Genomic DNA, 24286 nt, shown 5'->3' with positions numbered 1-24286 from the left:
AAAATACAGTAATATTTTTTGTATTTATACATACATATATATATATATATATATATATAAGAAAAAAACTTACAACTTAAAAAAAAATCAAATAATAAGGGGTGGAAAGTTGGTAATAATAACCAAATTGAATTACTCTTTTAATGAAGTTTCGTGTAATTTTTCAGCTGTTTGGTCAACAGTTGGTTGTTTTTCTATATCCTTCTTTGATGCAGTAGAAACTGGGTAACGAGAACCCTTGTTCTTTGGCTTTTTAGCTTTTTTCGTTTTTTGTTGGACAACAGTTGGGTAACCTTTTTCTTGGGCTTCTTGGAATTCTTTGTTTTTGGCAAATTCTTCACGAATTGGAGCTAATAAGACATTTATAGCATCAGCAACACCGGATTTTAAGTCGGCTGGAGCTAACTTTTCAGTTTTAAAATCCTCAATTATATCATTTACAGAATGGTAAGTGATTGGACCACCGAATTTTTCTGGTCTATCAATGAAGAATTCGAAAGAATTGGTACCCTTTTTCAACTCTTGGATAGGTTCAATAACATTTTTAATAAAGGCAATTAGTCCATTGTCTTCAACAACGCCTGGTGCACAGTATGCGCTATTAATCTTTTTTTTAACCTGTTTTGGTTCTTCTAAGATATCAATTTTTGAATTTGGATCCGAAGCGCTCATTTTACCGCCTTGATTCAAACCTGGAACCATCGGATTCATAAGATGGGCTCTTTTTTTATAGCCTACGTTTTGCAAATTTTCTTCAGCTAATACAAAAATTTTTCTTTGATCAACCCCACCAAATTGAGCATCAACTTTTAAATATTCTTCATCCAAGGCTTGCATTAGTGGATAAATCAAACCACTTAATAATGGGTTGGCAACTTGTTTAACAACATCTGCACCTGCTCTTTTTGCATCGTTTTGAGAGACAGTATTAGCTAATTTAAATATATCCAAAGTGTACTCTGGAGTTAATTGGTAAGAAGAACCAACTACAAAGTGCAACTTTTCAATAGAAACGTTGATAGATTTTAAAATGGATTTGACAACAAATTCGTAATATTTTGCTCTGTAGCCAACAACATCCAATGGGGCTTTCATATTATCTAAGAAAGCGTGCAAATCTGCTATTAAGACGGTGACTTCACACCCAGCTCTCAAGAAATCAGCTAGCTTGATCATTGGAACAAAATAACCGCAGTGTGGTTTACCAGTGGGAGCTGTACCCCAGTATAACTTTAATGGCCTTTTTTCAACTTCCAAAACATTTTTGATGATTTGTTCATTTAAAACTTCTTGTAAATTTTTTTTTATTAACTGTAGTGCTTCAGCTGGGTCAACGGTAGGAGTAACTACTGTTTCTGTCATTGTATTATTGCTAGTGGTTGGTGTTTTTTATTTTGTATAGTATTTGGTATACTTTTTTTTTTTTTTTTTTTTTTAGTGAATAAAATCTAATATAGCTTTAAATGAGTAATATTTAAAAAAAAAAAAAAAAATTTTTTTTGTCTCATTTTTATGTAGTAATGAATTTAATATGGAAAAAAAAGCAAAAAAAAAAAATGAATTAATAAAGCTAATTTGATCGCTACGTTAATTGATAATAATATTCCGCATCGGACACTGCTTTGCTTTCGGACAAACGCTAAATATATTAATCGGATATCCTTAAAAAAAATATTAAAAAAATATTAAAAAAATATTAAAAAAATATTAAAAAAATATTAAAAAAAAAGGAGGAGTAAAAAAAAGAAAGTTTTTTCTTTTTTTTCTTTTTATTTTTATTCCTTTGCACAACTTTTGATATCACAAGAGCATTCCTTCTTTCTTTTCTCGTTTTTATCTTTTAGTTGGATCTTTGTCTTTATTTCTGTTTACCTTCTTCTCACTTATATAATCAATTCTTTTTCTTTTTTTTTTTTTTTTTGAAACTATCTAACTAAACTGAAGCAACAAGACAGTATCAAGTGTTAGCGTTAAACCTTCTCTTATTTTATTGTATTTTCCTTTTTTTTGAATGATGAGCCAACAAACTACTTCCACCACAAATGGTAAAAAAACCGAAAATATTAAAAAAAATTCAGTGTCACCATTTAGAGCATCTACTGCCTCGCCCTTTATTAAGAGAGAACAATTGAGACGTGGGTTTTTTAAGGCTAGGATGAAAAAATTGGCCACTACTAAATCAATTGGTGTTAAGAAAGAAGACCCAGATCTAGCAGCTGCTAAGTTATTGAAAAAGGAAGATGGCCTTACTGTCGATGGTTTAGTACAACATCCTTCGGCAAAGAAAAAAAAAGCTATTACCACTGATGCGAATCAATTTGAAGAATTTCCGTTACGGGCTGTTGATGCATCAGCTCTAAATAGTGTTAAGACACATATTATGAAGTTTCAAAGTAAGAAAAAATTAGAGCCTGTAAAAGATTTCCATTTACCAGTACGTTTACATCGTAAAGATACTAGAAATTTGCAATTTCAATTAACAAGGGCAGAGATTGTTCAAAGGCAAAAGGAAATTACAGAGTATAAACAAAAATTACTGGAAGAAAAGGGGTCTAAAAGTATTCCAACAAAATATTTCAATAGTAATTACACAAATAAAAATAATAATGATTATAAAAACAAATATAACAATAATGATAATAATAATAATAATAATAATAATAATAATAATAAAAATATGGGACCACCAAAATTATTCAACGGAACTTCTGTTACTAATAATAACAACAATGATAATGATAATAATACTAGTAAATCTACTGATCACCAGAACAACACACCCGATATTGGTCATGGGAAGAACAAAGATAAAGACACACCTGATACTGAACATCAACACAATCCTGAAGAAGTAGGTAAAGTTTTATATGATGGTAAAGAAGAACCAGAAGAGTTTGAAGAGGGTACAACAGATCCACTAGCAGATGTGGCACCTGATGGTGGAGCAAGGGTGGTTAAAAGGGGCTGGCCAAAGAGAAGAACTAGAAAATTAAAATTATTAGATGAAAATGCTAAAAAATTGAGATTTGAAGAATTTTATCCATGGGTTTTGGAAGATTTTGATGGTTATAATACTTGGGTTGGCTCTTATGAGGCTGGTAATTCAGATCAATATGTCTTGTTAAGTGTTGAAACCGATGGTAGTTTCACCATGATCCCAGCAGATAAAGTTTATAGATTTACCGCAAGGAATAAGTATGCCACATTGACCATTGAAGAAGCTGAAAAAAGAATTGACAAGAACAAGACCTCGGTGCCACGTTGGTTAATGAAACATTTGGATGATATTGGTACTACTACTACTAGATATGACAGAACAATGAGAAAGTTGAGAGCTGTTGATAGAAGAACCGAAGAGGATGGCGAAGATAGAGGAGATAATTCTGATAATGAGTTGGATTTTGATGAAGAATTCCAAGATGATGAAGAGGCACCAATCATAGATAACAATGAAGAAGAAAATAAAGAATCCGAACAAAGAATTAAAAAAGAAATGTTACAGGCTAATGCTATGGGGTTGCGTGATGATAATGTTGAGCTTGATGACGATAATGATGACGGGGAATTGTTTGGTGGTAAAGTTAAAAAGGAAATTGATGAGGAGGGTAAAGAAGTCAAGAAAGCTTTGAAGAAAACTGATTTGGGTGCTTTGTATGATTCCGATGATGATGAAGCAAATCCGTATTTATCTAAAAGTGAAGATGAAGATGAGGAACATGAAGGAGATGATAATAAAGATAAATCTAAGTCACCTGCTGTGAAGAAGGAATCGACTGATAAAGACAATGCTGCTGTTACAGATAGCAACAACAGTAATAATAATAAAAGTGAAACCAAAAAAGTTAAAAATAAATCACCTCAAAAGGGTAAGACGAAGAAAAGTAAAAAGCCAATCATTGCTGTTAAAAAGTCCAAGAACGGTGTTATTGTTATTAAAGGGGATAAAACGGTTTTGGACAAATTTCCTAGTGGCGAATGGAATCCAGAAATTGCTAATAAACGTAAATTGGAGGATATACTATCAAATAAGGATGATAAATCACCAAGTAAAAAGAGAATTAAAAAGCCACTAGAAAATGGTATCCCAGGTAACACATCAATGAAACCAGGCATGTCACAAGATTCAAAGATATCAAATGTAAATACTAAAGGCATAGTTTCTAGCATTAGTGGTGGTAATAATGTCACTGGTAATAACGATAATAGTAATAATAGTAATAATAGCAATAAAGAAGTTTCTGTTTCGAATAATTTGTTGACGGAACAAGATATTATTGAAAGGGTTACCTCTAGAAAAATGACATTAAAGGATTTAATTAGAGATTTAAAGAAAAAAGTTTCTATGCATCCTGAAAATAAGGAAAGAATGAAGAATTATGTCAAACGTTTAGTTAAACTGAATAATGGATATTTGGAATTAAACACCCAACATGTCAATTCATAATGGTTTTACTCTACGTTTCCTTAAAAAGGACATTTCGATGAAACCAATTTAAATGTTATATTATATATATATATATATATGTGTGTGTGTGTGTGTATGTGATGTATATCGTAACTTGATGAAATTATTGTTTTTTTTTTTTTCCTGTTAGTTTGCAAGACTATTGTTTGTCAATACAACTTCTTACAATATTTTACAAATATATATATATATAAATAGGGAAGGAGGGTACCAGTCAAATATTCAAATTCTTTCTTCTCAGTTCCTTATATGTTAAATTACTTCAACAATAGCATCATCATCGTCTTCTTCATCACTTTCCTTTGACTTTTCTTCTAGCTTATCACTATTCTCTTTGTCACTATCTGCACTTTTACTAGGTAGCTCTTCAATTTCAGCAGAATCTGGCTCACCTCTCATCAACATGTTGACTATTCTTATACATAATTCCTCGATATCTTCATTTTCCACATGTTTGTGTAATTCTCTGATTAGTGGGTAAACGGACTTATCTCTTAAATATTCTCTTCCGAACTTGGTAGTACACAATAATAGAATACTTTCCAAGTAAACACAAATAATTTCAGGGCATGGATCTCTTTGTTTATCATCGTCTAATAATTGTAATTCATCTGGTAATTTAAACATATCTTCCTCATCTATTTCAGAGTCTTTAGCGCTAGTTATTGGCAATAAAATATAGGGCAAAAGATTCAAGTCACTATCTTCCAGTAAAGTTTGATGTTTCTTAGCATCAAATAAAGAATTTTTGATTGTGTATGCAATACCTTCTCTTCTAGTTTTAGTTTCGTCATATTTTTCAGTAAAAACTAATAATTTTTGAAGAGGGATAACATTGTCGTAATCTTGTTTGGTAATGAAATATTCCCTGCCTTGTTTGAAACGAGAAACGTCAGCGAAAAAATAAGCTAGGTAGTCGTAATTTGCAAATTTATTTAAACTTCTATCGAAACCTTTTACAAAACAATCCATCAAACAATTCATAGCATTTACACTTTTAAAGACATCTTTATTAAGACTTTCGTCCAATGTTATATTGAAAACTTGAGTAATCTTATTGTTTTTAGACAAATTGCTTAATAAAATACACATGATGTCAGCGGAACTGTTATTAAGGTTGCATATCTTGGCGATCAAAAAGGTCAAATAATCTAAATCTTGAACAATTAGTTTACGAATATGATCATCATCGGATAAATTAACCAATGTAGTAATTGATTGTCTGACTAAGATAGCAGATTTATCTTTACTTAGCTCTTTCAAATCCTCGATGGCTCTATAATTATCATAGCTGAAGATAACTGCATTTGGGCCGGTACTGAAACCAACCAAATTATCTAGAGCAATCTGTCTAACGGCTGGTTGAGGAGAATGTAAAAACGTAACTAATTCTTCCAATTCGGTGGGCATCGATTTATTGTTATTCGTTTAACTGTATGAATAGAGTTCCAAATATTGATAAGTTTTTTTTTTTTTTTTTTTTTAATTTCGATAGCTAAAACATGGGAAGTGGGGATGCAATGAAAGAGAAAAAAAAAAAAAAAAAAAAAAAAAAAAAGAAAAGTTGATTATTTGACGATGCTTTAAAAGAAAAAAAGAAAAAGAAAAAAAAAAAAAAAAAAAAAAAAAACTTTATGTACATAGCCGAGAGTCCGAATAGCGCCTTTAGAATTAATTTTTTTTTATAATCCGAATTTCTCGGTCTTTCATGTACAAGAATAACGGAATATTACCAATAGCACTTTTAGTTGCCGGGTAAAAAGTGTGGAAAATAAAATTTTTCAAATCAAAAAAAAAAAAAAAAAAAAAAAAAAAAAAAAAAAAAAAAAAGACGATGGCGACGGCAACGGCAAACAGGAATTTGCCTTTTGTCCTGTTAAGTTCCATGGCCCCCGTTTTTATCTATATTTCATCATCCATTTTATAACAAAAGAATTAACAATTACTGTCGCAATCAACTATAAAATTTTATTCACAGAAGAGGGGAAAGAACAAGATATTTAGCCTTTTAAAAGCATAAAGAATGGAAAAAGATAACAACGGTAACAGCACTACTGCTAGCAATGATGTTTTAATCAAATCTACCAGAAGCATTCAATACAATAATCAAAAATTGCAATATGTTCAGGACGCAACATCTTTGTTTTCAGGTTGTTGTTGTGGTATTTTACAGCTGGAATCATTAAATGGGTTTACCTTTTTCATTATACAATATGTGTCTGTGGCAATACTATTCGTTATTATTTTATGTAAAGGTGGCAAGATTACTAATTACTTTCTAAATCCTATCCAAGATTTAATTATAGAAAATTTGTTTAGAGAATTAGCTGGATTTTTAATGACATGGACCTTTGTTTATGCCTTGGTGGTGTAATATAATTTGACCAAGGGAAAAGGTGAAAAAAGAAGAATTGTGTGTATCTATATTTATGAATTTTATTGTCTAGTATGTTCATATTTCCTTTAAATGAAACATACAAATGATATTATGAATAATAATAAAGGCGGTAGTTTATAAGTAATGTACATATAGATTTAAAAGTCGAACCCATTTGACACAATATGTTATTTTTATTATTGTTATTTTTTATTTGAATTGCATTGTTAAATAAATTTATAACTTGAACTTAATTCCACAGTTTTATAAAAAGCCATTTTCTTCAGCTTGGAATGTCATTCTTTGGATATTTTGAAGCTTAAAATTTTTATAAAAATTGTGACACATTTTTTTTTTTTTAATAATGTAACAATTTGTTATGGCAGACTGTGTCGCAAGGAAATTTCTGCCACATTTTTTTTTTTTTTTTTGTTTTTTTCTTTTTTGTAGTAACTTTTTACCAAAAGCATTTTAAAAAAGAGAGGCGAAAACAACTGTTTTAATGTAGTATCTTATTGATTTGTCAATGTGGATGTACTTCAACGGCATCCAAGAAAAATTTGAAATAATCTAGTAATGTCTTTTGAGTATTTAAATTCCTGTAATTATGTGTAAGTGATTACTAATCACCAATTATTAGTAATATTGGAAAGTAATATATTAGATTCCATTAAATACACAGAAATAAAATAAAATAAAATAAAAGCTCCTGTAAATCAAAGTATTGATAAATTGTTAACGTATATATATATGTCACTATTTCTTTATATGTATATATATATTTCTTATTCTATTTTGATCCTTTAAACTAAAAGCTAATCATAATCGTACGCATAATGTGGTTTAGCCTTGATAAAAAACAAGATAATAATTTAACTGATGACTCTATTAATTACAACTCTATTAATTACAACTCTAGCCAAGAAATGAATATTTCCAAAATTGTTATTAATAGCACAAATAAAAATGACAAAGATTCCCTCACAGAAACAACAATTAATGATAATAATGTCAACAAGGATGATTTTTATACCACTGACATTGAGTTTGGTGCTAATGGTCATTCAGATTCCAATGACTCTGATACCTATGAAGAAGATGGTTTACCAGATGATCTAAAGGAAATTCCTAAAATTGTCCGTGAAGTTGTAACTTTTAAAGATAATCCTGAGGAAGTCTGTTTTAGTTTGAGAGTCATTTTTCTTTCAATCATATTTATTTTGCCCGGAGCATTTTTAGACACTATGAATTCTTATCGTACCACCTCCGCTGCTTATTCCATATTTTTTGTTCAAATTTGTTCATACTGGTTTGGCGAATGGTTAGCTAAAATTGTCCCAAACTATTCTTTCAACGTGCCTTATTTTACTATCGGAAAAGATTTTAAAATAGTTGTAAAATTTTTAAAAGTTGAAACCAATCCTGGTCCCTGGTCAATCAAGGAAAACGTTTTAATTACGTTAGCTGCTGCCTCGGGTGCCACCTCAAATCAAGGTACCACGCCAATTTCTTTGGCTGAAGCATTTTACGGCGACAGAGTTAACCCAGCAGTGGCCATATTTTTCATGTGGTGTATTAATTTGAGTGGATATGCTTTATCTTATCTAGCTAGAAACTTTCTCATTTATGATCCACAATTTATTTGGCCACAAGCTTTAATGCAAACCACCTTGTTCAATAATATGAAAAAACAGGAAGATGTTACTGATGATACTAAAAGCAACGTTGTTACTCAAAAAAATAAAACTTATGAGAAAAAAAAACGTATGAGATGGTTTTTCCTTTGTGTCATAGGCATGTGTCTGTGGGAATTCCTACCGGAATATGTTTGGCCAATGCTTTCTTCATTATCTTTTTTGTGCTGGGTTGCGCCAGAAAATTATGTAGCTAACTTTGTCGGTGGTGGTTTAGGTGGTATGGGCTTGTTAAACGTTTCATTGGATTGGTCAAATATTACTTCATCCGTGTTATTAAGTCCATATTGGACCATATGTGTTCAATTTGTTGCATTTGTCTTTGGATGTTGGGTTTTGATTCCCGCTGCTAAATGGGGTAAAATGCACTCCAAGGAATTTGGTAGTAAAGGTTTAATGTCAAACTCATTATTTTTACAAAATGGTACTAAATATCCAACCAGTGAAATTTTGATTTATAGCAAGCATGGGTCGACACAACAAGTTTCATTAAATCAAACAAAATATGAAGAGTTGGGTCCAATTTTTATTGGTGCACAAAATGCTTGGATAATGTTTTTCGATTATGCTGCCTTTATTAGCAGTTTCACTTGGATTGCCCTTTTCGGTAGAAAGCAGTTGGTCGCCAACTTCCATAAACTAAAGGTGATTTTCAAAAAAAATAGTTCTAGGAAACCATCAGATAATATTAATCTGCAATATTCAGATAGACTAAATAAAATTCAATCCAAGTATGAAGAGGTTCCATTTTGGTGGTTTGCCATTTTAATGGCAACAACTTTTATTATTTTAATATTTATATTTGCCTTAAATGAAATGTTTATTCCATGGTGGTCATATTTTGTCGCATTAGGTATTGGATCATTGATTGTGATTCCATTATCATATCTATACGCCATTTCCAATTTCCAGCTTGCAATTGGTTCATTTGATGAATTAATCTACGGCTCCATGGTGGAAAATTTAAAAACTTATAAACATCCAGCTTCAGCATCAACCTACGGTGCTTTAAGTGGCGATATGTGGTATCGGGCACAATATATTTTACAAGACCAAAAAATTGGCCATTACATGCATATACCACCAAAATATGTGTTCCTATCACAAATTTTGGGTCAAATAATTGGTGTTCCTATGAATTACGGTACTTTAAGATGGATTCTAAACAACAAAATAGACTATATTACGGGGGCAAAAGCTGATCCATTACATCAGTGGACGGGCCAAAGCTTGACATCATACAACACCAAAGCAGTTTTAATGATTATTGTTGGTCCCACAAATTTTTTTAAACAAGGGAGTAATAAAGTTATTCCTTTTGGGTTTCTGGTAGGTGCATTAGCTCCAGTATTGATATATTGTTTGCATAGGAAATGGCGTAAATTTGGATTTAATTACTGGAATGTCACCATTTTCTGTTCCACAATGGCTAATTTTTATGGGAACATGTCCACTGGATTTTTCACTCAATTTGCAGTAGGATCCTTTTCTATGTATTACTTGTACAATTTCAAGCATACTCTATGGAAAAATTATAATTATTTAACTGCAGCTGCCTTTGATACCGGTTACAATTTAGCTGTCCTATTGATTTTTATTATTTTTAGTTCTGGTAAAATTATTGAGATGCCAAACTGGTGGGGTAACAATGCCGATTCAGTAGAAAGATGTTTCGCTTTAAATAAAAGTTAATAATAAATAAATAAAAAATTAATAATAATAAATAAAAAAATTAATATGGATATGTACATATAGAAAAGAAAAAAAAAAAAAAAATAATATATGAAAGAGCACAGGAAAATAAAATACAGTAATCCTCTTTATGAGATTTCAATATTTTCTACTAATGCAGATAATTTTTCAACACTAGCCAAGTGTTTATTCTTTTTGTTACTATTAGTATTTTGATATTTGGTGCTATTTACAGAATGAAATTGGCTGTTAGTGGCATTGTTGTTATTTATATTGGCATTAGTGTTGCTGGCATTAAGGGCACGGCTCTGCTCATCCACTTGCCTCAAATATGACTTGATAGAAATGATGACTAACCTATAAACTTGACCCTCAGTTATACTAACCAACTTTTGAATGACATAATTAGCAAACTGATCCTTCATCATAACAGCAATTGGTTCGTTTTCATCTAAAATCCTAGCAGCTTCCTCATTGGCAGGTAAGATTTGATCCAATATTTGCTTTTTTTGGGCTTTATTTCCTAATATAATGGATTTTTCCACAACATTAGAGGCAAACTTGTGACGGGAATAATCTACGATTCTATTACTAATTAGGTCAATAATTATTTGCTTGCTTTTCAAAATATCTTCAAATGAGCCACATTCTACAGAAGCTTCCAAAATATGTTGAACAACATAGTTCCCATATTGGTCCTGTATTAAATATGGGAAAAATTCACTCAATTCATTTAAAATTCGAGATTGATCTTCCAAAGTACCAAATTCTAAAAGCCTCTGAACTACACGGCACCCATATGGATGTGTCGATAAATGATAAATATGGCCCTTTAAACTAGCTAGTACAAATGGTAATTTATCTATAGGAATGGTTTCGATAGCTTTTTGAATGACATGATTACCATTTTGATCTTTTATACACTCTAAAACATAATCAGATAACTCATTAATAACATCACACCTCTGTTTCTCGTTAATAAAATCTAAAGCACGCTGAATAACGCGACAACCGTACATCTGCAAAGATAGATTGTGTATTTTCTCCTTCAGAGACTCAACCAATGTGGCCCTTTGAATATCGTTGCCATGTTCAAAAAATTTCTGAATGACATAATTACCAAAAACATCAGAGCATAGCTCAATTGTATAATCTCTAATTTCGTTAAAAACCATTTCCTTTTCAGTATCATTGGCAATGGGTAATTGTTGTTGGATAAAACGAGAACCGTGTTGATCCTTAGAAAATTCCAAAACTGAACCAAATATATCACCTAAAGTGTAAGTTTTCTTACTAGAATTGCTCCTAAATTCTTCTAATAACGGTGATCTATAAATGACCTGCTTATTTTGGTGGTTATGATGATTGTTATGGTGATTGTTATGATTATGATTATAACCAGTATTGCCTGGATTACGATGCTGGCTATGGTGCTGACCAGTTGAATTTTGGCGTGGTAATGAAGAATTTCTATTGGCGTGATTAATCGAAGAGGTAGCCAGAGAAATGGAAGCAGCATTTGCTCTTGAAGATGACATATCATTCTCTATAAATGAAGAGTGCGGTGGCTGAGGAGATAAGGATTTACCACGACTGGCACCGTTGGTATTCTTCAGATATGGATTTCCTTTAAATTTACCATTGAACCCTTTATTATTACTGCTATTACCAGTCCTACGGTTGTTGTTGTTGTTGTTGTTGTTGTTGTTGCTTCTAATACTGCCACGTGAATTGATGTAATTACTATTAGTATTATCAGCATACTCACTATTGTTGGTAGAGAGTGTGTTTCCATTATCAAGTATATTATTCTCCATCACCATCATATTAATGGGTGGCATCATTTGTGGTGGTGGTGGTGGTGGTGAAGAATCACCTCTTGAAATAGGAGGAATGGCGCCAGCAGCAGTAGGATTAAAGTACAAATATGGATTATTTGGGAACATCATAGAAGGCGGCGAAACAGCCCTATCTTGGGCTGCATTGCGACCAAGGTGGAAACTCATGGGGGAATTTGGTCTACCATCACCGCTAAGTGATGTAAATCCCAAACCGTCCTCTTCACCTGCATTTGCCATTGCAGGGTTGGTAGAAGATGGTGGTGCCCGGATTGTAGTGGGGAATGGTTGGAAAGGACCATAAGGATAGCCAGTAGGCTGAAATGAGGGAGTATCTGCAACATTCCATTGTGTAAGGACGTTGTTATTGTTGTCACCATTGTTGGTGGTAGTGGTAGTGGTAGTACCAGGAGAAGATGATGAAGACACGGAGGCAGCAATATTATCTTGGTTTTCATTACCTGCAGTAGCCTCACTTAAACCATTGGTTAAAGAACTAACTAAAGTTTCAGCAGAGTGGTTACCAGAATTACTATTTAAAAGTCTAGAAGTAGCTTGATTAATTAATAAACTTGGTACAGTAGTAGTGGGGTTGCCAGACCCAGGGCCAGAGGCACTATCATGGTTATTAAAGCTCTCTCTTCTAGAAGAAAATGTAGTTACTGGAGTACTAGATGCAGTGTTCTTGGTAGCAGTAAGTTTGGTGCTAATTGGTTGTAAAGCCTCAATCTCTCTGGTTTGTTCAACTAAAGTTTTACCGAAACGTTCAAAAAACCCACCCTTCGATGCATTATTATTGGTAATACTAATATTTGTGTTTAATAATGATGTAGTAGTAGCAACACCATTTGTGCTAGTGGTATTGCCAACGTTCAGTGGTACTGCAATAGAAGCTGAGTATCCACCATTTAGTAACCTGTTATTAACACCATTAGGAGTATTCAAGGAAAACCCTCCTACAGATAAAGTTGTTCGTCTCAAAACAGGAGAAGTGTTGCTATTGCTTCTTTCATTATTGCCAGTAGTGTTATTAGAAGACGTTTGGTGTAATAGAATATCACTTCCTATATCACTGCTAGAGTTGATAGAACCTCTTCTGTACGAACCGATAAACTGTTGATTATTTGATTGTTGTAGTTGTGTTGGATTGGATAATGCACTTAGGGAAGAAACAATAGATTGTAATTCAGCATCTATAGTTTTAGTTGCGCCACTATTATTGGATAAACTGACGTCAGCCCATGGATCAGAAACGGACATTTCTTATCTATTTGTCTTTTGGCTTGCGTTTTAATATATATCTGTTTGTGTTAGCGGATAAAGAATGCTCAAGATGTAGAACGCAGAATACTGTAAAACTTAAAGTTTATGTATGTATCTCTTTTTTTTTTTATTTAACGCTGTTTCTTTTTTTCTTGAGGCTTTATTTATATATTCTTTACCTTTTTGGAACTTTGTATTTACAGGTCGGTAATAAATCGGTTGGACAAATAACAAAATAATATGGGTAAATATATATTGTCTCTACTAACAGGTTTATAGTGAAAAAGTATTATCGAATAGTATTAAAGATATATATATGTGTATTATGTTTTGCTGTTGTATTTCTTTTTTGGCTTTTTCTTTGTCTTTTTTTGCTTTTTTTTTTTTTTTTTTTTTTTTTTTGCTTTTTTTTTTGCTTTTTTTTTTGGTGTTTTTTTTTTTATTAATATAAAAAACCGATAAGCTGTATGTGAGATATTTACAGGTTTTGAAAATTAAAATATATACTTGATTTTGTTGACCTTGAACTGGAAGTGGATGCTCTTTTTCCTTTTTTGCTTGATTTCAGAGAAACTAAGATATCGTTAGACTCCAAGAAAGTTTTTACCGCTGATTAAAAAAAAAAAGTAAAAATAAAAATAAAAAAGATAAAAGAAAAGGAAAGGAAACAGAAAAAATAAAAAATTATATCTTATTTTTTATATTTTTTCGTTGACTTAGAAATGGTTATAAAAAAAAAAAAAAAAAAAAAAAAAAAAAAAAATTGGACAAAAAAAAAAAAGAAAAGGAAAAACAAATAATGTGTGGTTGTTGTTATGGATGGGTGTGCAATTTGCAGTAATTGCTCATATTTTTCTGCAGTGTGTTTTATTTCAATAATAGCAATCGAAATCTTATAAAAATAATACACAAAAATAAAATGTGGCGTCTGTTTGTATACCGCTTAATAAACCTCAACCATTTTTTATTTTTCTTGGTTTGTCCTTTTCCCAGCCGTTGTCCTTTCATGTACATTGTCCGATCCAATTTAAAGTGCAAAGCCATAAGAATACACTCATATAAAATGTATGCAAACAAAAGTATTATAGCACCAACTCACTCGGCCATTTCCATCTTTCTTATTTGTACTATTTACCTAGAATTACTTGATCAGAATTATTTCTCCTCCTATTTTTATTTGAAAATGAGCTAATTGAAAGAGTAAAGTAAAATAACTTTTCTTGTGGTATAATAAAGACAAAAAAAAAAAAAAAAAAAAAAAAAATGTCGATAAGTACATGCATCACAGATTATATAGACAAGAATTACAAAAGCTATATCACTAAAAATAACACTAATAACTCTCCGTATTCACCGTTTTTTGTGTACATTAGTGGTCCTCAAGGCAGTGGAAAATCATATACTACTCATAAATTGCATGCGTACTACACTGCCAGAAATATTAATGTTATTGCTGTTTCCATTGATGACTTCTATCTAAATCATAGGGAACAAATGGTATTGAATGAGCAATCTGATAATCCTTTGATTAACCAAGGAAGAGGATTGCCGGGTACACACGATTTAAAAAAATTACGTGATTTTATGCATCAATGTATGTGTTACAACACTACGACAAGCATGGTTCATGTGCCACAATATGACAAATCCAAGTATAACGGGGAAGGTGATAGAATTGACGATATTTTGGTAATGAGACCTGGTAGTGATACGCTTCAAGTCAAAACAAACGGTGTCGTATTATATGATACTTTGGATATGGTACTTATAGAAGGATGGTTTATAGGATATGAACCTGTAAGAAGGGAGAATATTGTTAATGATAAATATATGGTTGAAATTAATGAGAATTTGCGACAATATAGCGATATATTGTGGGATAATCCTAAACTTTTTTCTGATAACGTCAATGAGGCATGTATTATTGTATTTAAAACAAACAGTGACATTGTGTCTACTGTGGAAAAGTGGAGGATTCAACAAGAACACGATTTAAAATTGAAAAATGGTGGAGCTGGTATGAGTGATGAAGAAGTAATAAACTTTATCCAGAGATATGTTGGGTGTTACAAGTTGTACTATAACATTCTATGTGATACTAATAGGACAACTGCCCATGATAATAAGACAAAATTGATTTTGGAAATTGATATCAATAGAAACTTATTAGAATTCTTCATCAGATAATATAATTTTTCTTTTTTTGTTTTTTTTTTCGATAATGGTAGTGTTATCTGTAGTAGTACTGCTGCCCAATTCTTCAATTTTCATCAATATTTTTAGTTGTGTTGTTTCGATATTGGATAACTTTTCCTCCATGTTAAATAACTGATTAAATTTCTTTTCCATATTTATTAGTTGATTTTGTAAAAAAAGTATGCGTGCTTCTTGTTCCTTGTTGTTGTTGTTGTTATTGTTAACGTTCTTTTTTTTCCCGTTATTTGCAGTTGTAGCTTTAATATATTGTTCCAATTTTTTGATTAGTTCTTCAATTTTTTTTGCCATAGCTTTTTGATTTGAATCAGTGGTAGTTTTATTTTTTGAAAGAATTTGCTGCAAGCATTGATTCTGTTCTTCAATAAATTCCAATAATTTATCATTTTTCTCTCTTAGTTCTACGCTTTCTAGCTCTAATTTACCAGCCCATTTTAAAATTTCATGATCTATGGCGTATGAGGCAGAATTAGAAGTAGCAGGATCCGTATTTTCGTTGGGTTGTGCATTATTGGTAGAAGTGGTGGTATTAGTAGCGCCATTTTGTGTTAGTATAGGTGTTAAAATACTGTTTGCAGTATTATTATTGTTGGAAATAAAATTTTCGTTGTTATTAGAAATTAACTGAGATAGTAATAAACTAGATATATCATGTGGTTGTTGATACTCCCCTTGGCCTTGCTCTAAATCATTCATATTATTTTATACTTGATTCGAATATATATATATGTTTGTGTGTGTGTGTGTGTATATATGTGTATATTTTAAAAATATAAACTAGTGATTATAAGGCTGCTGATATTATAATTTACTGGCATGTAAAATGCTATCTTTGGGCGGCTACAAGTAGATATTTGTATATATTGAAACAAACCCATTCGAATCCCAAACTGCGTGTTTTGCAAACTGTATAACAAAACAATGTGGTTATATTTTGAAAAAAAAAAAAAAAAAAAAAAAAAAAAAAAAAATTTGTATATTTTTTAATTGTAGCATTTTAGCTTCTTCTCTGTACTATATTATATATTTTTTGATTTTGTTTTAATACACCAGAAAAAAAAAGAAAAAGACCCATCTAAACATTAGGTAATTTTCGCAATGTCCATATTATTAAAAGAATATTTAAATGAAAAAGTTATGGTGCTTACCACTGAAGGTATCACTTTACTTGGACAACTAAACGGATATGATAAAAACTGTAATATAACCCTACTACATTGTTATATTTGTGGTAAAACAAATGACAATAAAACACATCAAATTATTAGAGGTAGTGAAATTGTTTTCATCGCATTGATAGATAAAGAAAAAAAAGGTATTGAAGAAAAGGACTTAATAATAAAGAAATTGCCTGATACTAAGAATAGATTGTCTAACGAATATGTGATATGGGGAAAGGTTTGGGAAAATTATAAACATCGAAGATAGCATAATTCGGTCTATTTATTTTTCGTATGCTTATTGTTAATAGGTAACCATCATTGGTGCTCTTGAATTGCTTAATAGAACAATTACTTTTAGTTTGTCCCACGAAACACGTTAGCTGCTTTATTTCTTTTGTAAGTGTTACTTTTTTTATTATAGATATTATACCAATGCTTGTCCAACTAGCCCTCCGGACCTTCGGATATCAAATAAAATACGAAGAACGAAATTACAGGAAAAAAAGAAGAAAAGAATTAAAAAAAAAAAAAAAAGTTAGGTATAAAATTATATAACGGCAACGTTACTATCATTCATAGTATAAAAGTAAAACAAGATTCCAATAAAAGAGAAAAAAAAAAAAAAAAAAAAAAAAAAAAAAGGAAGAAGAAAAGCTAAGTTGATGACTATAACCATAAAGCCCATAAAAATAGATAACAGTACTATTCAAATAGGTTTAAATGAATTACCTGATGATTTTATTCCACCAATGTCAGATTCAACTATAATGAAAGATGAGCCACTACTTGACCAAAATCAACAACAAAAACAAAATATCCTAGACACATTACAAGAATGGATAAGTAATATAGACGAAACAAGTTTGACCAATGGTATTGATGGTGACACTACAAGCCTGGGATTTAGAACTAGTTTTATTGACTGGTTCAATCAAGAATATAAATTAAATACAATACCACAAGGATACTTTGACTCTTCCTTACTGCCAAAAGTTAAAAACAAAAAAAAGTGAATAAATTAGCATTATTGAATAGGTATTATTAAACAATAGATGGTTATTATTTTCTTTTCTTTTCTTTTCTTTTCTTTTCCCTTTCCTTTTCTCTAATTTATATTTTTTTTTGTGCGATTTGAAATATATATATAGAACTTGTCAGTATATACTTTAAATAGCTTTAACTTCTTTTAATTTGGAAAGTAACTCGTCAACATTAGCAACTCTAATACCAGGTTGTCTCTTTGGTGGTTCCTTGTAACTTAAAACCTTCAAAGATTGATCATTGTTTAGATCATCTGTTTCCAAGAGCTTTTCTTGTTCGATCTTCTTTTTCTTGGCTTTCATAATCTTGGGCAAGGTTGCGTATCTTGGAGTATTTAATCTTAGATCAGCAGTAATAACAACTGGCCATTTAGACTTTAAAATCTCCTCACCAGAATCAACTTCTCTTGAAACTTGTATTTCACCATTAACAGGATCAACAATCTCTACTTTACTAGCATTGCAAATCTGAGGCCAGTTTAATAATCCGGCTAACATTTGACCAGTGTTGTTATTATCATCATCAATAGCTTGTTTGCCTAAAATAACCAAATTATAATTGTTTTTTTCAACTTCTTTTTTCAAAATTTTAGCAATGCTTAAAGGCTGGAGGGTCGTAGAGGTAACCGGTGTTTCAATTAATTTTGCTTGGTGGCAGCCTTTGGCTAAGGCTTTGTATAGTAAATCTTTGCATTTAATGGAGCCAACAGAAATAGCTTTAATTTCTTCGACTAATCCTTTATTTTTTTCATTAATCCTTAAACTTTCTTCCAAAGCGATGTCATCAAATGGGTTAATACTATAACTTGGAATTTTTAAACTTGTAGAAGATGAGATTCTTGGTGCTAATTGGTGATCAATAACCCTTTTGATTGGGACTAAGATACGTAATTTGTTGTTAGCGGACATTTATTTTGTTTTGTTCTATGATTGTAGGTTAAGAACTGCTAGTGTTTATAATAAGAGGGGGGAAGAAATAAAGGGGAAGTGTGATAATATTATTGGATTCAACATAGAAAAAAGAAAAAAAAAAGAAAAAAAAAAAAAAGATCCAGACGTTTTGCTCGAAGTAAATTTATTCCCACTGTATGTTAAATTCATTATAAAAAATTTACACGTTCAACAATTTGCAAAATAAGGAAAAATTCACCTTGGAAAGAAAAAAAGAAAAAAAAAAAAAAAAAGAAAAAAAAAAAAAAAAAGAAGTCAAATTTTAATTTTTTTTCTTTTTCCGAATTGTAAAATATGTAAAATATTTAAGATTCAATCTCCGAACAAAACTTATTCTTTTTATTTTTACTTTTATTGTTACTACAAGAATAAATGAATAAATAAAAATTATCTTCATAACTCATCTGTCGCTACCCAAGAAACCCTTTACCCCTTCCTCTCCAAAAAAATAGAAAAAAATCAGTACTATGACCCAATCCTACTTTATTACTTGTATTTCAAACGATATTGATAAATATCCATTAACTGAAAAATATATTGATAAATTTATCAACGATAATAAAACAGTTTTAGAAAAAGATTCAACTGTTAGTGATGTACTAGTATTACATCCTCTAAAAGCAATCAGAATCCCAGTAAACAGTAACGATCTCCCATTGAAATATAATCCAGTTGAAGTTTCAGTCAATATCAACAATTATGACCACTTTAAACCCAAATTGATGGTTTTTGATATGGATTCCACATTAATTTACCAAGAAGTCATTGAGTTAATAGCCAAATATGCTAATGTCGAGGACAAAGTCCGTGATATAACTACAAGAGCAATGAATAATGAGTTAAATTTTAAACAATCATTAAAAGAACGCGTTTCATTGTTAAAAGGTATTGAGTTGCCTAAATTATTGAATGATATTTGCGAAAATCAAATCGTTTTGACCAAAGGGGTCAGAGAGTTGATTTATTTTCTTCAAAATTATAAAAGTACTGTCACTACTACAAAGACTGCTGTTTTAAGTGGTGGGTTTATACCATTTGCCAAATATGTTCAAAATATTTTGAAATTAGACTATATGAGGGCTAATGAATTGGGTTTGACTAACCATGGCCAAACTTTAGATGGCACTGTAATCGGTGAAATTGTTGATGGACAATATAAGGCAAAAACCTTGGTGGAATTGGCATCGATTAATAATATTGACATCAAAGATACTTGTATGGTTGGTGATGGAGGAAATGATCTGCCTGCTATGAAAGCTGCCGGTTATGGAATTGCTTGGAATGCTAAACCTATTGTACAGCAACAGGCACCCTGCAAATTGAATTCTGATACTATATTGGACATTTTGTACATTTTTGGATTTACCAAACAGGACATAGACCAAGTGTTATCTAGTATGTAATAAAAAATTATACTATTCCACTAAATTGTATTGTATTTTTTTTTTTATATTGTTGATAGTTAAAAAAAAGATAAAGAATTTATGTTTATAAAGTCATACACACATATATGTATATATATATATATATATCAATATCTAAATGTTGGAAGCAACGGTAGATTTAACAGCTGCTGGGTTGGCACCAACGACTCTAGTAACTTCTTTACCATTTTTATAAAAGACAAAAGTTGGCATAGCAGAGACTTCAGCCCTTGCAGCGACTTCGGCTAATTCATCAACATCGACTTTGTAGAAATCAGCTTGAGTGTATTCTTGAGCAAATTTTTCAATCATTGGAGCAATCATCTTACAAGGACCACACCAAGTGGCAAAAAAGTCGACAACGACTAATTTATCGGCATTGATAGCTTTGGAGAATTGTTCAGCAGAAGAGATAGCGGAGACCATTTTGTTGTTGTTATTGTTGTTGTTTTGTGGGTTATAAGTGTTTTGGTTGTTATAATCTTTTGATTTATTGGGAAAAGAAAGCTTAATGAGTAAAAAAATTAAAGTGGTAGTAATAATCAAAGTATAATCCATTGGATAAGAATAACCAAATAAAGATAAATTAAACAAGTATGTGGAATTGATTATGTTTTTAAGTTCCCCTTTTTTTTTTTAATTATTTTTTAATTACTTTCTTTGTGTTTTGTAGGGCTATTTATATAAATTTTTTATTTTCACTTTTATTTTATTTTATTTTATTTTTTATTCTTTATTTTTTGGTTTATTTGGGCAGATTGATTTGATTTCAATTATATATTGTGTTTATCTGTCCGGGTACATTACGCAATATTACTAAGCAAGTCAGCTATTTCCAGATTGCTTCGAAAGGGGAAAATATGGAAATGGCCCCCCCACTTCGCATGTTCTAGAACCATTTTTTTGTCTTTTTTTTTTTGTCTTTTTTTTTTTTAATTCAAATAAGCCTTATACACCGATCTGAGCTGCTCTTCTCTCTTCTTTATCCGAATCCGATATATCTGTTTTCCATAAATACAATCCACTTCTCGGATCTCATTCCATCTCACACTGTTTTCTATTTTCCACTTCTTTGTCAATCATCAAAGAAAAAAATAATGATAATAATTAGTCTCTGTTCCATTCTTTTTGTGTTTTTTTTTTTTTTTAATAACAGAATACATCAAAACACATCTAGATGTATAAATTAATCTCATATACAAACAAAAGCATCAACCAACATGAACACAAACAACCATAACAATGATATTAACGATGTAGATATTTCTACATTAACCTTGGCCCAAAAATTATCCCATAAATTATGGAAAGCAAGGTTAAACGGTTATGAGGAGTTAGCCAATGAATTTCTAAATCAACAAAAAAAAATAAATAACAACAATAATAATAATAATAATAATAATAATATTCAGTTATTAAACGAATATATTCATAATTTCAATACAGACCAATGCTATGATTTTACTAATTTTTTAAATGAAGCAAACGTTGTTGCCTTGGATAAAGCTACCCAATCGCTTCTGGAGTATCTCAATCTTATAGATTGTCTAATCGTTAATCCATTCAGTCATATCTCCTTGTCAGCTTATCAATCCTCCCCTTCATATGTTAAAAAATTGGATACAATGAAAAGTCAAGTTTTAGAACCTTTAATTATAAAAGGCGTCGTTTCCACCAGGCACACAACTAGGGAAAATTCAATGAAATGTATTTTAAAATTTGTACAATTCGATGGTAATACGACTTCTACAGTTGACTTCATAACAAATAATTTTTTAGCAGACACATCAATAGTTAAAAAACCCAAAATTTTACAAGGTTATTGTAGTTGTTTATACGAGATTTTGGAAACATTTCGTGATCTACCATCAAATAACATTTCATTTATTAACTTAATGCAGATATTACCCAAATTATCTAACAATGCTGATAAAAAAGTCCGAGATCTAATTTTTCAGATTATTGTTGTAATATATCAATGTTTGACTCAAAAGGATATTTTGTATGAGACGGTGATTAACAATTTAAAACCCATTCAACAGAAAATTTTAAAACAAATGTTCACTAAAGCCGAGGATACCACAAATGTTGTTACTCAAAAAAGATATGAGTGGCAGCTTATTAAAGAAAGGGAAGAAATAGAAGAAAGAGAAAAACAACAATTAATGTTGCAACAAAAAAATAAGAATGATAACGTGGATGAAGATGGTGATACTATGATGATGATACATAGCAATATTGATAATAAGATTGATAGTAGTAGTAATAATAACGCTCAATTAGATCCTTTTGAAATCTATACATCAACAAAACTATGCCAACTTTTCAACTTTGAAGATTTTGACACACGAATAAATAGCTCTAAATGGAAAGATAGGGTGGAAGCGCTAACTGAGCTAGACAACTTTTTCGTTAAGAACAATATTAAAAAATTAGATTCCTCCAATGAAGATTATTCTGTATTATTCAATTCTTTGATTCATCTAATAAGCAAGGATGCTAATTTACAAGTAATCCAACTAGCCGCAGATATTTTCACCAAAATGGTTGATTGTTTACGCTCCCAAGGGTTCTCTCAATATTATAATAATAATAACGTTAATTATTTAGTCCCACTAATTGAAAGATTAAAGGAAAAAAAGCCTTCTGTGAATAAAAGTTTGGTAGAATGCATTCTAATAATTATAAAATATGGTGGCCGTAACAGTAAGGATCGAGGATTGAAAATGGTTATTGATGACATCATTATGTTTCTTTCCCCAAAGAAGCTGTTACAGGTTAGATTAGAAACCACCAAATTGTTTACTCGATTGATGAATTTATATCCATCAGATTATAAAGTAATCAAGAATAAATTGAATGATTTAATGCCTTTGTTAATAAAGATATGTAATGAGTCACAAGGCCCTATTAGAAACGCAGGTTTTCAATGTATTGCTACAGTAATGAGATTGTTTCAATATAATACAGGAGAAACTACAATAGAAGATGAATTGGATGAATTTATAACCAAATTAGATAAGTTGAAATATAAAAAAATTAAAGAATTTTATGATGGCATGGAAGATTTCGGAAATACTATTGCCGGTGCGGAGGATGTTAATAATAATAATAATAATAATAATAGTATCCGTAACATTAAAAATAATAAAATAAGATCGGTTTTACCCTTAAAAAGAAACGCTTCTCCTGTGAAAAATGATTTAATCGTCGAAAATAGTGGTAATGCTGACACTAGTAATGGTACTAATATTCATTCAGTAGATGAAACCAAAAAACCATTGTTATTAAGTGATATTAATAATAATAGTGATAAAGGTATTGATAACTCTAGCACCAAGATTACTGATTCTGAACATATATTTGGTTCAATAAAGAAAAGACAAGCCACTCAATCATCTCTAGCACCCTCAACTGCACAAAATACCTGGAAGTTGGAAAAATCAAAGTATCAAAGGAAAATTGATGCTTTGGAATTAGAGAATAAAAACTTGAAAGATCAATTGGAACAGAAAATTGAAAAATGTGACCAAGTAACTAAAGATTATAAATCACAGACAAATAGAATCAAAACCTTGGAAAACCAGTTGACTGAATCCACTTTGAAGATCACAGATTTGGAGAATCAAATCATTTTGTTAAATAGCAAAAATAACACCAACGATAAACAAAACGGAAGGAGTTCAAGAGCTTCTAGTTTTTCCAGTGAAGATTTAAATAGCAAAGTCAACCTACTAAAAATAAATAACAATAGTCATGTGTTTAGTAATAGTGATAGTAGCAACAATAGGAGTAGTAGTGCGTTTAGTAATATTACAAGCAAACATAATAATGCCAGCATTAACGAGTTGGGTAGTTCACCGGTACATGTTGACATTAAAAGTATTGGTAGTAGGACAAGTCTCAGCAATGGGAGAAGTATGTCTAATAACACAAATACTAATAATTCTTTAGGTTTAAATTCAGTAACTTCTCTAAATTCATTTGTTACGGACGAATCATGGAAAAGAGCTGCTGAAGTTACTGAACAATTAAAAGCTAGAATCGAAAGAATGAAAGCTAAATCAAGATCGATCAGTAATAACTAATGTATATATTACCTCTTAGGTTATTTATTTTTTCTGTATAGCTTTAGATGTATATACAAATAATAAGAAATTTTTGA

At 30.7% G+C, this 24286-nt stretch overlaps 14 protein-coding genes across 14 annotated transcripts; 8 read left to right on the top strand and 6 right to left on the bottom strand.

The window, feature by feature from the left end:
* Positions 1 to 132: 132 nt before the first annotated feature.
* TYS1 (tyrosine--tRNA ligase TYS1) lies at positions 133 to 1362 on the bottom strand (the record flags this gene model as incomplete). The annotated part of the gene is made up of 1 exon (XM_046079512.1): positions 133 to 1362. The coding sequence occupies one exon, from the start codon at positions 1360 to 1362 to the stop codon at positions 133 to 135; it is 1230 nt and encodes a 409-aa protein (XP_045932983.1).
* A 649-nt stretch (positions 1363 to 2011) lies between these two features.
* TFG1 (transcription factor IIF subunit TFG1) lies at positions 2012 to 4444 on the top strand (the record flags this gene model as incomplete). Its single annotated transcript, XM_046079511.1, has 1 exon — positions 2012 to 4444. One exon carries the CDS (start codon positions 2012 to 2014, stop codon positions 4442 to 4444), a length of 2433 nt encoding a protein of 810 aa, XP_045932982.1.
* Positions 4445 to 4717: 273 nt separating this feature from the next.
* HGH1 (Hgh1p) lies at positions 4718 to 5875 on the bottom strand (the record flags this gene model as incomplete). The annotated part of the gene is made up of 1 exon (XM_046079510.1): positions 4718 to 5875. One exon carries the CDS (start codon positions 5873 to 5875, stop codon positions 4718 to 4720), a length of 1158 nt encoding a protein of 385 aa, XP_045932981.1.
* Positions 5876 to 6488: 613 nt separating this feature from the next.
* Positions 6489 to 6839, top strand: EMC6 (Emc6p; the record flags this gene model as incomplete). The annotated part of the gene is made up of 1 exon (XM_046079509.1): positions 6489 to 6839. One exon carries the CDS (start codon positions 6489 to 6491, stop codon positions 6837 to 6839), a length of 351 nt encoding a protein of 116 aa, XP_045932980.1.
* An 839-nt stretch (positions 6840 to 7678) lies between these two features.
* On the top strand, positions 7679 to 10228 carry SCDLUD_004468 (OPT family oligopeptide transporter; the record flags this gene model as incomplete). Its single annotated transcript, XM_046079508.1, has 1 exon — positions 7679 to 10228. The coding sequence occupies one exon, from the start codon at positions 7679 to 7681 to the stop codon at positions 10226 to 10228; it is 2550 nt and encodes an 849-aa protein (XP_045932979.1).
* Positions 10229 to 10356: 128 nt separating this feature from the next.
* PUF3 (mRNA-binding protein PUF3) lies at positions 10357 to 13326 on the bottom strand (the record flags this gene model as incomplete). Its single annotated transcript, XM_046079507.1, has 1 exon — positions 10357 to 13326. The coding sequence occupies one exon, from the start codon at positions 13324 to 13326 to the stop codon at positions 10357 to 10359; it is 2970 nt and encodes a 989-aa protein (XP_045932978.1).
* A 1266-nt stretch (positions 13327 to 14592) lies between these two features.
* TDA10 (putative ATP-dependent kinase) lies at positions 14593 to 15479 on the top strand (the record flags this gene model as incomplete). Its single annotated transcript, XM_046079506.1, has 2 exons — positions 14593 to 15346; positions 15457 to 15479. 2 exons carry the CDS (start codon positions 14593 to 14595, stop codon positions 15477 to 15479), a joined length of 777 nt encoding a protein of 258 aa, XP_045932977.1.
* Positions 15480 to 15495: 16 nt separating this feature from the next.
* REC107 (Rec107p) lies at positions 15496 to 16239 on the bottom strand (the record flags this gene model as incomplete). Its single annotated transcript, XM_046079505.1, has 1 exon — positions 15496 to 16239. The coding sequence occupies one exon, from the start codon at positions 16237 to 16239 to the stop codon at positions 15496 to 15498; it is 744 nt and encodes a 247-aa protein (XP_045932976.1).
* Positions 16240 to 16641: 402 nt separating this feature from the next.
* Positions 16642 to 16971, top strand: LSM8 (U4/U6-U5 snRNP complex subunit LSM8; the record flags this gene model as incomplete). Its single annotated transcript, XM_046079504.1, has 1 exon — positions 16642 to 16971. One exon carries the CDS (start codon positions 16642 to 16644, stop codon positions 16969 to 16971), a length of 330 nt encoding a protein of 109 aa, XP_045932975.1.
* Positions 16972 to 17368: 397 nt separating this feature from the next.
* Positions 17369 to 17719, top strand: SCDLUD_004463 (uncharacterized protein; the record flags this gene model as incomplete). The annotated part of the gene is made up of 1 exon (XM_046076782.1): positions 17369 to 17719. One exon carries the CDS (start codon positions 17369 to 17371, stop codon positions 17717 to 17719), a length of 351 nt encoding a protein of 116 aa, XP_045932974.1.
* A 153-nt stretch (positions 17720 to 17872) lies between these two features.
* Positions 17873 to 18655, bottom strand: CIR1 (Cir1p; the record flags this gene model as incomplete). The annotated part of the gene is made up of 1 exon (XM_046079503.1): positions 17873 to 18655. The coding sequence occupies one exon, from the start codon at positions 18653 to 18655 to the stop codon at positions 17873 to 17875; it is 783 nt and encodes a 260-aa protein (XP_045932973.1).
* Positions 18656 to 19164: 509 nt separating this feature from the next.
* SER2 (phosphoserine phosphatase) lies at positions 19165 to 20100 on the top strand (the record flags this gene model as incomplete). Its single annotated transcript, XM_046079502.1, has 1 exon — positions 19165 to 20100. One exon carries the CDS (start codon positions 19165 to 19167, stop codon positions 20098 to 20100), a length of 936 nt encoding a protein of 311 aa, XP_045932972.1.
* A 135-nt stretch (positions 20101 to 20235) lies between these two features.
* On the bottom strand, positions 20236 to 20679 carry TRX2 (thioredoxin TRX2; the record flags this gene model as incomplete). Its single annotated transcript, XM_046079501.1, has 1 exon — positions 20236 to 20679. The coding sequence occupies one exon, from the start codon at positions 20677 to 20679 to the stop codon at positions 20236 to 20238; it is 444 nt and encodes a 147-aa protein (XP_045932971.1).
* A 662-nt stretch (positions 20680 to 21341) lies between these two features.
* On the top strand, positions 21342 to 24209 carry STU2 (Stu2p; the record flags this gene model as incomplete). Its single annotated transcript, XM_046079500.1, has 1 exon — positions 21342 to 24209. The coding sequence occupies one exon, from the start codon at positions 21342 to 21344 to the stop codon at positions 24207 to 24209; it is 2868 nt and encodes a 955-aa protein (XP_045932970.1).
* Between the last annotated feature and the right edge of the window lie 77 nt (positions 24210 to 24286).

This window comes from Saccharomycodes ludwigii, chromosome VI, assembly GCF_020623625.1.
Source record: "Saccharomycodes ludwigii strain NBRC 1722 chromosome VI, whole genome shotgun sequence".
Lineage (NCBI taxonomy): Eukaryota > Fungi > Ascomycota > Saccharomycetes > Saccharomycodales > Saccharomycodaceae > Saccharomycodes > Saccharomycodes ludwigii.
The sequence above is the reverse complement of the archived record's forward strand: the minus strand, read 5'-3'. Positions and strand labels throughout refer to the sequence as shown.